General features: G+C 43.3%; 1 protein-coding gene across 1 annotated transcript in view; it reads right to left on the bottom strand.

Annotated features, from left to right (window-relative positions):
- Positions 1-17569, bottom strand: part of zbtb16a (zinc finger and BTB domain containing 16a) — a 167657-nt gene that overhangs the window by 103565 nt on the left and 46523 nt on the right. The window contains exon 3 of the mRNA XM_061740364.1: positions 5334-5431. Within this exon, the coding sequence (XP_061596348.1) occupies positions 5334-5431 (98 nt within the window). The remainder of the gene's footprint in view (positions 1-5333; positions 5432-17569) is intronic.

Raw genomic sequence — 17569 nt, 5'->3', positions numbered from 1 at the left:
ATATTTTAATAGATTTCGGATGTTTCTGTAGTGACGTCAGAAAAAAAGGGCCAATTCAATCAGAATTTTTTAAAGGTAACATAAATCAGTATTATAGACGGAAATTAGCCAAAATAAGCTAAAATAGCCAGCTCCTGCTAACCAAGGTTAGTGGGGCATGTTCCACGTGACGGCCAGACAAGTTCATTTACGAACTCAAACTGTATCTGAAATAACCAGAGGTGGGCAGAGTCAGCTACTAGCATCAAAGATAACCTCCAGGAACCAGTGGGCGCCATCACAGGGTCTACGATGTTCAAGCTGCTTGTGGTTGGACCACTCAGGACAGATTCTAAAACCTGATGTAAACCGGGCTTTCAATTTTTCTTTTTTCTCAAGAAAGAAACGTGCAAAAGCACCTAAAAGGGGCTGAGTCACTGCTCGCCACCCGGCCCCGGCTTCTCTGGAGGCTCAGCAAAGGCTGTCAAACATTAAACGTCAGGCGGAGATAAAAACGGAAAGAAAGAAAGAAAAAAGAGAAACACACAACATAGAGCGGACTGAGACAGAACAAGACTAGATGAAAAGAAAAAAAAAAATCTGGCACAAGGAAGGTAGACTGTACATACTGTACCCGCGCTGGTGGCAGGCGGCCCAGACTGGACCGCAGCCAAGTTTTCTGTTCAACAAACAGAGAGAGAGAGACGGACGGATGGACAGACAGGCAGAGGGCGAGAGACAGACTGGAAAACAGAGAGGAGGGAGGATGTAGAGGCAGCGGCGTCTGAAATGCTCCACATCCACCACACGCTACGCATACCAAGAAGCCTCTCCACCGTCTTGCTTCATCTCTCCAATGTTCAATCTTTTCTGAAGCAAGCTGAAGGATGATGGTGGTGGTGCGAAAGGAAGGAGGGGGAGGAGGGGGAACGGCAGGGTTCTGGGACTCGGTGAAGTGTCATCTTTACAAAGACGCACGATAAAAATCGAGATGTGGTGTCAGACCATGAAAAAGCCTCGAGAGTCTTGAGAGTCAAATGGTGGAGGCGGAGGAAGAGAGAAAAAAAATAAAAGAATTGAAAAAAAAATTGTTAAAAAGACAACAAAAACTATCAAAGAAGCTCTGCGTCGGCGCCGTCTCTTCCCTAACCGTCGCTCGTCTCGACAGAAGCGCTCATCTCGCTTTTTACAGCCGACCAAGGCGGCTATGAATCAACACTGCGGCGTGCAACAGTACAGGTTGATGTCGTGCATCGAGATGTCGAGACAGCCTCGCACGGAAACAGGAGGAGAGAAAAAGGAAGAAAAAAAAAGACAAAGTTTGAGGACTTGCTGCCACTGCTGCTAAAAATACGCTGCCCACATCTTCCGCTCAGATGCCTTTCTCAATGTGCGGTTCTTCCTAGAGTTTCTCTACATTCTTTCATATTTCTTCATTTTTAATTCCCATCAGCAGAGTTTATTTCCTCACGACAACTCGTACAAACTTTAAAGCGTTACTGACCTGTTGATACTTCCATTAATTATTAACTCTGTGGGGTCAAAGCAGTGAAAAATGTATTTATTTTCTGCTGCTATCATCTGACCACGAAGGAATTTTATTTAGGACTTGTCCGAACACCATTTTTTGCCGGAAAGCAAGTGCGAAAACTAATGGTGCCTTTGTGGGCGTGGCCAGCGCAGATACCTGTGCAGACTGGAGCGACCTGATAGCCCAACATAAAACCCCATTTCCACCCAATGAACCAAAATCCTTTGCTTGCGCCGCATATTTCATAATATAAAGTCAAATCAAAAATAAGTTTAGTAAAAAGGAATGATAAAACTAGTTTAAACAACCAGTGGAAATACATTTTTTTAAAGCCAAGTTTATATTCATATCAGTTCAATACTTTATCAATCAAGATTACATTATGTAACACGTACTTAAGAACGTACCAGCTCAGTACAGAAGTACCTGGAAGTACAATATACTATAGTGGTGTTTTCATTCAGTTAAGTTTGAATTTTTCTTGAAATTTCTACCAGTTAAATTTCCAATGAAGGAAAAGAGGATTACCAAACAGTCCTGTGTATGTTCAAAAACTATCTGTTGTGGCCAAGTAGAAAAAAAACTTTTAATGGTATTTTGAGTTCTGTCCCCCCCACTTTTTTTTTTTTTTAATACACAACTAACAGCTTGCTGAAAAGGCTTCTGCTGAAACACATCTGGTCCCAGTTTATAAAGTTTCAACTTGAAACAAGTAAGTTTTAGAGAGAGAAGAGTTTTAGAAACGGCACATAATACCTGTTTTCTGGTTGTTGTGATCAGTTTAACATCAGGTGAAGTTGCTCAAGGTTTCACCCCGTCGAGTCCACCTCGCTACCGCTAGCTGGTAGCATCTTGAAACATCACTTCTGGATGGCCAAACGCAAGTTTAACCTCCAAAGAATGAGTAACATCATCACTGCAGTTTATTCAGGCTTTTACTTTTACTGTAACATTAGCTACCATGTTAAATCTGTCCTAACGGATACGTATGACCTTACGTTTATGACATTTTAGGTAAAGATTTAACAGAAACAGACAACAGAAGTTCCCTGTTTAATCATGTATCTTACACTTGTGGTTATGGCCGCCCATTTTAAGGGGCGGAGTCAGTCACTTGACTTAACTCCACCCATTTCTTCTGCCAGCCTCTTTAAAAAAATAAATAAAACATGGTTGTATTATTTTAATGTCCTTCTGTGGCAGGGACTTTCAATGTTCAGATAAATGCAATTGAGCACATACCATGTTTCATAACATGTCAATTTACTTTCTTAATCACGCCTTTACATTATTCCAAACATGTACATGCTTGAAAGTAGGAAATGTGTCCATTAATGGGCTAACCTGGGTATTTAATAAAAGCCAGCTTCAGTTATTAGAAAATTGAAGGACTTATAAATAAGTAATGGGGCTCTGAGATTAAAAACCAGTGAGTACTGGTCCGCAGTGTCGTGTATGGTTATTGTAACAGCTGAAACTACATGGGTGACACATTTCTCCAAACTAAAACACACAGTTTAAGTACTCAAATATTTCTTGGGTCCATTTCAGCTGCCAGACATGATTTTTCTTTTTCTTTTTTAATGCCAAGCTCCAGAGCACATACACACCGACAGCACGCAAGATTGACTCTCTCTCCATCTCCACGTTGTTTCAACTCCCAAGTTAAAGAAAACTTTGAACGCATGCTTACTTTTACCAGTGAACTTTACAGCATGATGTCATGAACGGCAGCTTTGGAAAAGGCGCCCGAGGGCTAAAAAAAAAAAGACCTGACATCTGAGGAAACATACATTAAGTGAAAACGCACCAGGGGACCTGTGCAATAACACCATTCACGGTCTTTTTATATTTTTGTTACAGAGCTTTTTCTCTTCTGCTTTGACAGGCGAGCAAGACGAAGAGGTCGTTGCGTGCATTCACATTGTGAAAATGGAAATAATCTTAAAACAAACAGGGAATATTTGCGCTTAACAACTTTTACTCGCGACACACCGAGTTGTGTGTTGAACCACTTCAGGGGCACCGCGTGGGTTTGTCCTTCATCTCAGTCATGTGCAAAAGTTAGTGCTTCCTCTTTTAGTCTAATGTTGGTGTTTCAATTTCTAAACAGGAATTACAGAAGAGTAAGTTTTGCACACGAATGTAGCAGAAAAGGCAGTTCAGATTGAGATAATCTCGAGCTTTTAAAAAGGTCCCATATTATGCTTTTCCTGCTTTTTATGCATAAATTGCATATGCGGATTGCCCCTTTTAACGTCTTTGTGGACACAAGTCCAGTCCACGCAGTCCCCCCCCTATTCACTTCAAACAGAAACATCCTCCTGTTTTCTCTGAGTTAACGTTTCTGACTGGTTTAGGAAGGTAACCAGTAACAGCAGAGTGAGCGGGGAGCAGGGGGCGGAGGAGGAGCTCTGCAGGCTGCTCACTGTTGCGCACTGAACATGGAAGATTTAGGTTGCACCATCCAGCAGACCCACAGGGACAGCTGCGACGCGCCTTGGGGGGGCGGCGGGGGTCTTCGGCGTTCTGACCGGTTCTGCCTCCCAGACCTGTGATGTCACAGAGGCGTAGGATGACAGGAGGCCGATGTGCAGCCACGGCCCAGAGCTGCTCAGCGTCACTGGGATGAAGAGCCCCTTAAATCACTGCAACTGGGTTGTGCTCCACTTTCACAAGCTGAAATCTGGTGTATTTATAGTGAGATAAATCAAACGCCAGGCCGGGCTTCCCTCCACTCAGCTTCCCCGTTGCAGCAGCTTTACCACCGATTGTACAGAATATTCTTGTTTGTTTTAACTATTTGGGTCGGCCGAAGACGGCAAGCTGAACATGAAAAAAAATGCTCAAATAACCGAGCTGCTACTGATGTGTTTACTTTGCAGTCAGTTTTTAGGGATTATAACTCCTTTACTTATTTAAATTAATACATGTCAGACAAATATTTCGTCTTTAGAAAGTACACCGAGGTAAACATTAAGCCCTTGAGCTCCACGGGCCTGGTACAGGGTCCAGAAGAGGATGTCTAGAGCGGGTTTGTCATGAGAGTTGACTGTGAACCCTTCCATTGTTTTTCTCTGGATGCGTAGTCAAGATGCAACGTAAGTTGCAACGTAAGCATCATCCAGCCAGAGCGGCGAAGCACACAACTATAACGTGAACATCCCTGTCCACCCGGAGAACCCGGTTGGCCTGGAATTAAACGATGCATCTGGGTTTTTTTTTCATTGTTGCTGAACGCTACCAGAAGAAACGGGATGAAGGGCTGACTGTCGTGAGACGACTGATTACCGTTAGCGGGCGGTCGCGTTTCCTTGGTTTGATGCGGCAATAAACTCGTCTACTTGTATGTTGTTGATCCAAAGTCACCTAACAAACGAGTCCGAATGAAACTGCAGTTTTCCGTGTTGAGTTTTTTGCTGATTCAGGATGCAGTCGTGTACTCTGGCGCACGCTTATTAGTGGAGACTAGCTACATTTCTGTGTTTAACAAGTTTCACCGGCGGTGGGGTTTCACCTCCGTCCGTCATTATCTATTAAAATCGTCCTCCATGTAAACAATTTGCAGAGTTGTTTACACCGTCAGACATCTAAGACAAAGCTTTACTATAAATTCAAAACCACAGAACTCAGCGGTGAATTACCAGCGAGGAAACATCAATAATCCATTTACATGTTTTTAAATGATCGTTTCATTCCACTGTTGTGGCTCTATCTTTTTGTTCCTTTGCGGCTTCGGATCCTTTTTTTTTTTTCAAAAGTCTGATGGATCTTCGCAGATCACCCGAGGATGCTCGCTGCTACCTACGCCAGCGGTTTTTACCTGAATGAGACAGCAGATGCATTCGTAGACGGAGGCTGTCCAGGAAGCTCTTCCCACACAGCTCACAGCTGTAGGTCTTCATCCCACTGTGCATCTTTCTGTTGGAGCAAAGACAAAAGATTACGTTTAAATATTTACACTGGACCGCATGCATTTTCAGGTGAGCGGCGTCTCTCCATCAATCATGACACCTAAACATAACTGCACGTGTAGCGGGCTATCACACCGTCGCACATATCCGTCTGCAGGGAGCATCCAGGCGCAACTCACAGCCGTAAATCACAAGGTGCTGCTCAGGCAGAGGCGTTATCAGCCCCCCACATCTCGAGAGCTGCGGAGTAAGACGCTTCGCTCGTGCGGGCACGCAAGACGGCGTGGCGGCAGCATTACGAGCCCCGTTTCCAAACAGGCTGTCGTCAGGCCGCTGCCCAGTTTAAGAGCACAAGGTCAGACGCGACCGAGGGTCAATATTTGATCATGTGGTCGAGGCCTTGAAGGTTAGTGACTAAATAATGTCAGACACCAGGCAGTCTACCCTCACAACCCCCTCCGTTATAAAACCCTCAGACCCCCCTGGCTCAGCACGAAGCATATTATTCTTGAGAGATATCTGAAAGTGCTCTGAAGCAATTAAGGTGACGCGAATTGCCAAACAACTGCCACGGTGCCTTAAGCCTCCCAAGAACTTCAAATACTTCATCTTGAGAGCAACACACACACACACAAGTTGGTGCAGTTTCAGGTACTAAAAAAAAAAAACAGGTATCACCTTGTTGATAGTGGGAGGAAATCAGCACCTTTAAGTGGCGGCAACGGCAAACTAAACTGGTGAGCGAGCGTCTCTGGCGGACAACAAACGAGACGCCGTCACACAGATTTCAGAGCCCCCGCCCAGTCGGGTGGTGCAGAGCGATCGGCCGAGTGCATCTCTCTGGGAAACGGCGCCCTTGATGAGGGATCCGTTCAAGCCGAGCGAGATGACAGTCATCCATCACAGCAAAGCCTCGTAGGAAGAGGAGGAGGGGCCACTCTCCCAAAAACATGACTGATTGATGTCAGGTGCCGAATGCAAATTGATTTACGGCCCTGTTGTGCACCTCAAACTGGGCGAGGAGAGAGCGCGGAAGGCGGAGACGACGACAGACGGCGATTATGACGCCTTCAATGGCAAAGGCCTCGGGAGTTATTGAGCAATCAAGACGAGTATGACTTCACTCACAGAAAAAAAACTGCTGTTTAACATTTCTGAAACCAGATGAGGTTAAAAAAAGAAGAAAGGGCAGAGTAACGAATAAACGAGGGAATGAACAAGCCGTGATAACTATTTAGTGGTTGGAAGTTGTGGAGAGACTCTGGGAAACAAAGGCAGAAAGAATTGTGGGTACTTATCTACTGATGCGGCTTGTTTTATACGTTTAAAAACACGACAAAAACCTTCCCGAGCAGCAATAACCCGAAGCAGAAGTGTCCCATAAGAGTTTTCCTGACTCTCATGTGGCTGCGGGAGAATTTTGATCCACGTTTAACGTCGGTTCAATCAGGCTGGCGTACAGACTTTCACTCGTCCGGTCCAAAACCTTGATCCTTTAATTTTTTTCAGCCACTCTGACGTGGACTCATTGGTAGTCTTCTGGTCATTTTTATGTGGTACAACCCAGTTTTGGCCCAGCTTTAAGTCTCGTTTTGAACCCATTTCACACCAATCAAGGTTGGGGGCTGGGCCCAAAGTTACTCTTTGCATCCTGAAATATAATCATCCAAAACGATCACAGCTTGGTACGCATTATCGGTATAACCATTTGTTGTAAGTGCACCAAATGTCTTGAAATGTCCTCCATAAGGGGTGCTACAACCACCACGGCACAACCCAACGACTAGCTTGAGTACAAGACTATAATTGTACCAAAAATGCTAATTAGCTAAGCAACAGCAACACGCCTCACAGATGCTCTGGATCCTGGCCTACGCAGACGACCGCTGACTCTTCTCGTGACGTCAGAAAACGTTAAAATGACTCTCTCTCCGACAGATATGACTCTGGTACTTTACTCTCTTTGTTGCAGGTAGATAAAAACATCTTAAATTAATTTCGTGTTTGACAGGTGAGTGACAACGCAACAAATGAACGGTGCGACGGAGCAGGACTGATTTCTTTCAAGGGTTATGTGTGATGTACTCACTTTCACTCAGATAAGAGGAAAACACACGTAAGTGCTAAGCTGCAACACACACAGAGCACAAAGGCTTTCAAAGGCCTTTTGTGTCCCTCCTCAATCTGACCATTGTGCCCCCCAGACAGAGCACCGATAAGGCACGGACGGACTTATTAAGGCCCCTCAAAGTGGAACCAATGCCACGTTCTTCCACCGTAAATATAGTGCTGATGAGCAAAGAGTGCTGTGTATGTCCAGAGCTGCGAGTGTGTTAAATTTAACTGCAGTAGCTACCGCTGAAACATCACATTACTGGATGTTCAACAGAATGGAAAACGGCACCTTTGAAAGTAATCCAGTCTTTTTTATAAACGGGCGCTGTCTGAACACCGCTGCCCCGGTTTCTGTCTCCCAGGAATATTCATCTGTTCAAGGATCGCGCCTCTTTCTCAAAATGGGCCTCGTTTGATAGTTTTATCTCTGTAATAGTATTGCAAATTGACACAAATTAGTTGTTGGTGCTTCTACTAATCCAACTAATCCTCACACACAAACAAAAAACAGGCCAAGTAATCCACTGTAACCACTTTAAATGGATCCCATTTGGGATCCAATGTTTTAAAAAGGTATTATGCAATTTATTGTTACTGAAAAAGGCACAAAAAAGTAATTTGATTGCTAATTGAAATTAAATAAATCTATTTTTTTGTGTGCTCCAGTGAGCCCATTGTTAGGCTTCCCACTGCTCCCCGCTCACCTCGTCATTGGTTACAACCCTCAACCGCCAGTCACATGCCACGGCCACAGAGGCGTCTTTATGAACTGGTATCTCAGTCTAACTATCTCAGTTGTGTGTTATATACCTCAGGAAGCTGTTTGCATCAGTCTATAACTTTGACATATTTCACTGCTTTGATCAGGTTTAATGATTGGTCAAATATAATATAAGCTTATTTCAGATGCACACGTTTCCTAAAGTCCCGTAAGTGTGTGCATTCTTGCCTCAGACATAAACGGCGGAGTGTGTGTGCGCGGCAGCGGAGGCAGGGATGGTGATTTGAAACAGACCGACTGTAGCCATTAAGGAAGTTCCCATAAAACTCTCTCAGGCCATTTACTCAGTTAATAATCGACTTTGTCCAACAGCCACTTTTGACAACAGCAATAAATTTTAAATTTATGTCAACAAAACATATGCTGATCACCTCGCGCGGTGTGCTCCCTCATAAAAAGCAACCCAAGCGAGGGCTGTCGTGTGTGTGTGTGTTTGAAATGTGAGTCGATTACAGGCCCAGGTTATTGAGCCGTAACAGCTCGCCTCCTGTAATTTAGAAGGTTTTTTTGACCCCCCTCTATTTTGCCACCGGACTTGCCTCGTCCATATATCATAACTAGTGCTGCAGGAGGTGAAGTTAAGTCCCAAGTTTCCCAACTGCACAAAGAGGAGAACAAATATTTATATACATCTTGTTTCCCAGAGGCCAGATTTAGCAAGGTTGGGTTTTGCTTAGCTTACTTGCCTGAAGTAAACACAGAAGTCAAGAAAAAGTTCACCCTTCCAGACCTGCAGTTCACCTACCGAGCACTAGGTTTTGGATCCAGACTAGGGCTGTTCGATTTTGCCCAAAAATAAAATCTCGATTTTTTTCTCTCAAAATCAGATTTTCGATTACGATTACGATTATTTTGTGAATTGACAAAAGGCAAAGAAATGATTTCAAATATGCTGTTTTTTTATTGAACATTTGCCCCATTGGGCTTTAAGTGCAAACTTTGCTCTTATTAAACCAAAAATGAATGAATAAAGTGCAAAACTCTGTAAAATAAGTTGAAAAAAAGTTTTAAAAAATATAATAAAATATAAAGTTTTATCTCTGAAAAAAAAAATCAGCAAATCAGCACTTGCAAACATACAGTAAGTTATATTTCCAATTAAATAAAACAAGACATTTTCTAATTAAACTAAACTGGGTCTTTGCATGCTAAATAATAATGCAACCCATGAAGGAGGTAGAGGTGTGTAATGTCAGTCATTACATTTGCTATTCACATTTGCAAGTTTTTTGCAAGGAACACGAGCCGGTCTACCGCATCTGGCTTGAGGGATGCCCGGTGGCATGTTACAACGCCCCCTCCTACACTAAAGAGCCTCTCTGATGGGGCACTTGTCGCAGGTATTGAGAGGTATTTCCATCACTCATTAATATGGTATCAATCATTAATATGTGCAGACAAGGTATAAAAAAAAAAAAAAAGTGAAAAATCGATTTTACGATTTTCACGTTTTAACATCGTTCTAACTACATAATCGCAATTACGATTTAAAATCGATTAATCGAACAGCCCTAATCCAGACCTGCGGTTCCTCTACAGACCTCTAGGGTCTGGATCTAGTCCTGCGTTTCTTTTACTGACCACTAGGGTCTGGATCCAGACCTGCAGTTCACCTACTGACCACTAGGGTCTGGATCCGGACCTGCAGTTCTTTTACTAACCTCTAGGGTCTGGATCCAGACGTGCAGTTCTTTTACTAACCTCTAGGGTCTGGATCCAGACGTGCAGTTCTTTTACTAACCTCTAGGGTCTGGATCCAGACGTGCAGTTCTTTTACTAACCTCTAGGGTCTGGATCCAGACCTGCAGTTCACCTACTGACCACTAGGGTCTGGATCCAGACCTACAGTTCACCTACTGACCACTAGGGTCTGGATCCAGACCTGCAGTTCACCTACTGACCACTAGGGTCTGGATCCAGACCTACAGTTCACCTACTGACCACTAGGGTCTGGATCCAGACCTACAGTTCACCTACTGACCACTAGGGTCTGGATCCAGACCTGCAGTTCACCTACTGACCACTAGGGTCTGGATCCAGACCTACAGTTCACCTACTGACCACTAGGGTCTGGATCCAGACCTGCAGTTCACCTACTGACCACTAGGGTCTGGATCCAGACCTGCAGTTCACCTACTGACCACTAGGGTCTGGATCCAGACCTGCAGTTCACCTACACTAGGGTCAGCCTGGCTGTTCCGGCATCAGCCAGGTCGGCCTGCACCCCTTCAGACTGACTTATTTAGCCAGAACCTCGTACGGGACCATGCTCTAAAAATCCCTGATGACCCAAAGTCCTCAGTGAGTTAGCTAACTTTTGGCCTGTCCAGGGTCTCTCTGGAGCTCCACCTGAGCCCCCAATCATTGTTTCAGATTTTTGGTCCACCCATTCTCAACGGAATTGATTACAATGAATGAAAGGTAACGCTAGTTAGCATCCCATGTGGGCTCAAAGGGTCTGTCGGTTCGCTGTATGTCAACTTGTAGGTCCTGGTGGTTTTCAACCGGTGCTCTGCCAGCCCTCGCTTTAGCTCCAGACACATAACCGATTAATGAACATCTGTTAGCTTCGCAGGTTACCAGGACCGAGCCAGCCAAGCTAAAACAGCATAAGTTAAGTTATAAGTTAAGCCGGCTTTCAGGCCCACTCGTTTCACCCATTTTGGATAAATGGACAGAACATTTGCCCAACGCAAATGTGGGCCGATTAAACGGGGTTGGGCGGTGTCAGCTCCTGCCAATATGGCGCCGTGCAGAAAGGCAAAAAACACGCTTAAAAGCAACAAATGAAAAATGCTTTGGGTGACATCACAGAAGGTGGGTCCGGATTGCTTCACGCAGCCTTTGGCTTTAACAGATGAGGGAAAACTGGCGGATGCCATTAACGCCGTTAGACCCCATAACGCCGTTGGACGCCATTAATGCCGTCTGTATCCCAACAACATTCAAACTTCTCGACAAAAAAGAGAGAGAAACTAAGCGTGTTTTATTTCATCTGTAATCCCTCTGCATGCTTGAGTGTTGTTCTCTATCATCATCCGTCCTTTCATCTTCTATTTTCCTACTTTTTATTCCATCCTCTACTCGTGCAGACAGACAAAACACTGAAATTATATGTGTAAATACAAAGTTTTGGAAAATGAGAGGTTTTAGATGGAAAGAAAGAAAGAGTCAAGGAAAGTCTGTGTAATCTGTCTGTGGCTGTTTGTTTATTGGTTTTGTGGGTCAGAGGACACAAAACTAATGGGAACTTTGGCAACGGAGAGCCTTTCTCCAATTTACAACTGGAATAAAGGATCGGGCTTAAATTTAAAGACCAGAGCGATGGCGCGCGAGCGTCTGACACATTCGGTGAAAAGAAAAATAAAGATCGGCTGTCTTTATCCAACGACATTAAGCATTAGCTTGGAATAAAACACACATTTCCTCCACTTTTTTTCGAGCTAGACTTTATTTTCTGCCCAAAATCCATTCGGGGGATCGATGCTCTCCGGCGTTGTTCAACTCAATTTTAACTTTTCATTATGCCGTGTGTAAGTGATTACCAAAGCAGACAAAGTGAGTGACTATCCGGTAGAAACTAGAGTGAGTCATCCATCAGGCAGGAAGGATACTCAGAAAACAAGAGATTTATTTGAATTACATTAATCAAGTGTCCTGAAATGTCATTTTGCATCAACACAGCCTAACCTGACTTTCAAATCAAGAGCTATTTAGATGTTTCCTGCCTCTTTTACGAGTCCTTTAGTGGCCAACATAATACAGAAGCGTTTAAATCTCTCCAAGATTAAGAATATATTCCTTCTAAAGCTCAAAACTACACATGATGTATTTCTGATCCAATAAGTAAAAGTAATGCACCTCGATCTCCATTTACTTGCATAAGACAAGAAATATTTTCAGGAAGAGTGCAGGAAACCGTGCATGCGCTGCACGCCATGAAATTCTTAGATAAATGTCTGTGGAAAGCCTGCAAAAGTAACGAAGCCCACAGAAACCCAGAGGATTGTTGTCATTTTTCTGACGAGGTCAAATTGGACAATTTCATAATCTTTTTCAAAATGTGGCTTCTGCTGCCAAAACCAGCTAAATACAAGGCAATAGTTCCTCATCATGATAAATAAAAGCTCCCTCCAACCAGAATGTTGCAAGATCGATCCCCGGCACTGTCACATGACAAGGTTTCCCACAACCCAAGCCCAGATCAGGAACAGCATCTAACGTAGGAGCAATTCAAAATTAGCCTGCACTACCAAGGGCCGACATGCCGGTTTCCAAGTTGAAGCAAATGCGGAAATAACTGAAATTACAGTTCATCGACCGACCAGTAGGGGCTGGTGATTCAAGCTCCACTAATGCCACTGCTAAAATGTCCAACTCTGTGTCAAAAATAAACATGTTTACCGCTGCGACTGGCTGGTCTGTGATAACTGAAGCAGCCTAGAGTCCTGGTGGATCATTTCAGGACCCTTCCAGGCAAAAGTCAGCTGGGACCCGCCGTCCATCAAACGCCGGTAGGCCTGGCTAGTGGTTTATTGGTTTTGTGGGTCTTATGGGAACTTTTGCGGAAGTGGACTAAAGTTCCCATTGGTGGGCACCAGTGGTGGCAGTAGGAATGGGCGATATTTTACCGTTCACGATAAACCGTCAAAAAAATTCCCCACAGTAAGAATTTGTTCATCTCGCAGTAAAAACGATAAATTCCCGTTGGTGATGTTTTTGTGTAAAGCCTGAATTATGGTTCTGTGTTAAATCGAGGCACAACGTGAAGAAAGAAAGAAAGAAAGAAAGAAAGAAAGAAAGAAAGAAAGAAAGAAAGAAAGAAAGAAAGAAAGAAAGAAAGAAAGAAAGAAAGAAAGAAAGAAAGAAAGAAAGAAAGAAAGAAAGAAAGAAAGAAAGAAAGAAAGAAAGAAAGAAAGAAAGAAAGAAAGAAAGAAAGAAAGAAAGAAAGAAAGAAAGAAAGAAAGAAAGAAAGAAAGAAAGAATCCAGTTGATACGTTTTTGTGTAACAAACATGGCGGATCTGAGTCATTACAGTTTTGCAGTACAGGTGGACTCATTTAATTGGTTTTTATTAATTCAATTTAATTGGTGTAGTTTAGTAGCATTTAGTATCTTTTAGAACAGTGATTTGGGGGCTCCAAAGACTGAATGTGGTGATAGATTTATAGTTAAAAAGGTGGAGTTGAATTGGTATTTTTTTTTATCGTCATCGGAATAAATGCCAGAAATTATCGTGATCCATTTTTTAGTCCATACCGCCCATCCCTAATGGATGTTTGCATGATCAGGTTAATTTTGTCTTCTAAAATAAAATACTATCTATAATAAGTTTTCTTTTCACCGGACAATCGAGGTTTTAGAAGACATCCATAGCGGGACAAAATGTGACGCATTGAAAAAGGCCGGAGTTCACAGCCAAAACATCTCCTGAAACTTCGAAACTACAAAAATTCATTTCACAGGTTCGTTGCGTGTCCGTCCCACGGCCTTCAGAGGCACTTTCTTTTCCATCCGTTGGTAATGTCCCTTGGAAATTAAAGCTGAATAAAAAAAATGGGTTATGACTTGTCTGAAATAGAAAAATGTTTAGTAAAGCTTGCCTGGCTAGCATTACGAAGCCACTCCGGCAACAGAAGTAGCTGGAAACAATTACGCCAGACTGCTGCGAGGCAGCGACAGAAATGCAGCTTGACATTAATAGAAAAGACAAAAAGGGTCAATAAGGCTTGCTTCACAAATGGAGGTCAATAAAAATACTTTTAAAAAATATCCATGGTATAAGTGGCATAATGCACTCGGGAGATTAGAGGCCGGCCAACGGTACATCCATTTGGGGATAAAAGCACACGTTAGACGGGCAGCACGGCCGCACACACAGCTCCCCGTCATGGCGAACAAAGCCGAAATGATGCACGACGCAATTCACTGACACTTTGGTGGCGGATCCTAATGCAGCCATAAGTGGCGCAGTGTGTTTCCGCCACCTCTTATTTTGGGTTTCTGACAGAGGAACGCAGAGAGTGGGGGTACGAGGGACTGCGTTTCAATGTGAATTTGTACCCCATTAGGGGGCCGGCCATGACACACGTCGCCCAAACAAACATGTGAGAGAAAAACAGCAGCACGGGTGTTCAAGCGCTCAAAAGGATCCCAAGGAAGGAAATAAAGGAGCTTGATGTCCACATAAATAACAAGCAATGACTAGGTATCGCTCCTCATTTATCTGTTGTCTTCTAAAGCGCAGTACGGTTACTAATTCATCATTCACATGCGTCCATTTTGTGTGGGGAAGCAGGTGAAAGCAGCTCCCTGTCCGTCATTTCATTGTCGCTGTGAAGCCCTCCCATCCTCAATCTCAACTCTGTCTTTGCTCAATCAAAAAGGTATCAAGCGGGCTGGCGTAACACCGTTCGGCGTGGGCTGTTTATCCCGAGCCCTCCTGCACATATCAATGACTAGGCCCCCGTCGTCCGCCGTCGGGGAGCGTTCATATAAATTCAAGCCGCGAACGTCGGGGCGCTCGTGTCGAGCATGGATGAGTAGGTGCAGTGAGAGGAAAACAGCGGAGACACAGGAGCAAAAGTATCGCTGCCTTTCATCTACGTGGTGTTATTTATAATATCGCAGACACTAACCACCCCCAAGTTTGCCCTGAGGAGAATAAACCCGACGACATTGAACAAGAAGAACAAACGTGGCCCTCATCGTCGGTCGTGGACTTGGTGAGAAAGGAGACTTTTCTGATCGGTCTCATTTCGATAATTGATGTCATTTTGACAGCGGGCCGTCAGAACCGAGATTAATGAGTCGCATGAGTTTCATTAAAATCCAATCAGTCGTGTCTCAGTTTGCCCACAAGAGGGGTCCTAACCTACACGACTAATGAATTATTGCTCTTTTAACCATGTAAACAATAAATCCTGCAGCTTCCATCTACAAGAGTTTGTCTCCGCACCCATCTAATTAAAAAAAAACAACAACAAAACCCAAAAAACAATCAGTTGAATGAACATGGGGGTCTATTTCTGTTTTCCTGTATTGTTTCCTCTCTGATTCTGAGAGGACCAGATAAACCTGCTGTGACGTCACCCAAACAGGTAAACGGAAACCTAAATATTGCATGGACTCTCCTTGAGCACATCAAGGCCCTTCCAAAGGTCTTTCTAAAACTCGAGCCCCTTCAGACAAAACTTTTCTCCGAGGGCAAAGGTTGATCCAGTGCCGTATAATTTAACGCGAACTGTCTCTGCTCGTGTTGTTCAAGCCATCTCCATTTAAACGCCTCGTTGTTTAGCGAAAGCTCTTCCATCACACAGGTTGCCGTTGTCATCGCTCTCGTTGCGAAACGCTGCTTTTATTGATGTAACAGGTGCTTAGCGCGAATGTGGCAGTCAAGAAAAAACAAAAAAAACATCTCTCTCTCTGTTTGGCTTGCAGAATCGAAGCTAAAGTTAGACATCTTTGAGGTTTTTCTGCCACTTGATGGAAGGTGATGCCAATGCATAATGCATGAGGAGAGAGGGAAGACTTTGTCTGGCTGCTTTTTATAGACCACACACACACACACACACACACACACACACACACACACACACACACACACACACACACACACACACACACACACACACACACACACACACACACACACACACACACACACACACACACACACACACACACACACACACACACAAAATGTGTTGCAACCTCTCACAGATCAAGAAAGCAGGAGGCACAAGAAAAACAGGAATCCAGCAAACTGCTACCATTGTTGAGAATAAAGAAAAAGAAAAGAAAAAAAAAAAAAACAAGATGAACCAGACAAGTCGACGTGCTATTTTCAGACAGCGGGGTCTTTTGAAACCAGAAGAGAGGCGAAGGGAGAGGGAGCAGAAGGGCTGATGTTTGTGTCAGAGATGGGCTTCAACAGAAATACTTTGTACATGTGATCTTACATGCCCTTCCTCGTCTTTGCTCCCACTGTTCCAACACTTGAGTCAAAGTGTTTTAGGTCTCGTTGAAATGATATGAGGAGGGAAAGAAAAGGAGGGGGGTGGGGTGGGGTGTTGGTAGGTGGGGCTGGGTTTTTTCAGATTATTTGCAGGCAAAGATGAGCTTTCTAATCTAGCAGAGACCCTCAAAAGTGTGAAGTTATTTTCTCCCATTTTCCATTTCTCCCCTGTCATTTATAGCAATGACCAGGAGAGACCAGCACACCTGTGTCACCCAACCAACGGATATCCAGTAAACAAACGGATATCTGGAAAGCAAACATATATCTGGATAATAAACGGATATCCGGATAACAACCATATATCCAGATAACATGCATATATCCAGATAACATGCATATATCCAGATAACATGCATATATCCAGATAACAAACGGATATCTGGATAACAAACGGATATCCAGATAAATGGACATCCCGATAACAAGCGGATATCCGGATAATAAAAACAGATATCTGAATTAGGGCTGTTCGATTAATCGATTTTAAATCGTAATCGCGACTGACTGACATTACACACCTCTACCTCCTTCATGGGTTGCATTATTATTTAGCATGCAAAGACCCAGTTTAGTTTAATTGGAAAATGCCTTGTTTTATTTAATTGGAAATATAACTTACTGTATGTTTGCAAGTGCTGATTTGCTGATTTTATTTTTCAGAGATAAAACTTTATATTGTATTATATTTTTTAAAACTTTTTTTCAACTTATTTTACTGCGAGTTTTGTACTTTATTCATTTATTTTTGGTTTAGTAAAAGCAAAGTTTGCACTTAAAGCCCAATGGGGCAAATGTTCAATAAAAAAACAGCATATTTGAAATCATTTCTTTGCCTTTTGTCAATTCACAAAATAATCGTAATCGTAATCGAAAATCGGATTTTGAGAGAAAAAAAAATCAAGATTTTATTTTTGGGCAAAATCGAACAGCCCTAATCTGAATAATAAACAGATATCCGGACAACACGATATAGGGTTGAATCTACAGACGTGTCGCTCCCCCCATTTTTGAACATACTTCAGAATTTCGTTTGTCCGGCCACATCTGAGGCTTATTCAACTTTAAATTTATTTCTATAAAATAGTAAACAACAAATTTAACCGGATAACCCTAGTACATCTCAACCTCTGCCACCTTCTGCCCAGAGAAACTACGGGGGAAATGGACCTTGTGAGAAACTTCCTATTGAAAGCAGTGACCCAGAGAACCACACTAACCCCCCCCCACTG

Source organism: Cololabis saira, chromosome 14 (assembly GCF_033807715.1).
Source record: "Cololabis saira isolate AMF1-May2022 chromosome 14, fColSai1.1, whole genome shotgun sequence".
Classification (NCBI taxonomy): domain Eukaryota; kingdom Metazoa; phylum Chordata; class Actinopteri; order Beloniformes; family Belonidae; genus Cololabis; species Cololabis saira.
Note: the sequence above shows the minus strand (reverse complement) of the source record. Positions and strands in the feature narration are given on the sequence as shown.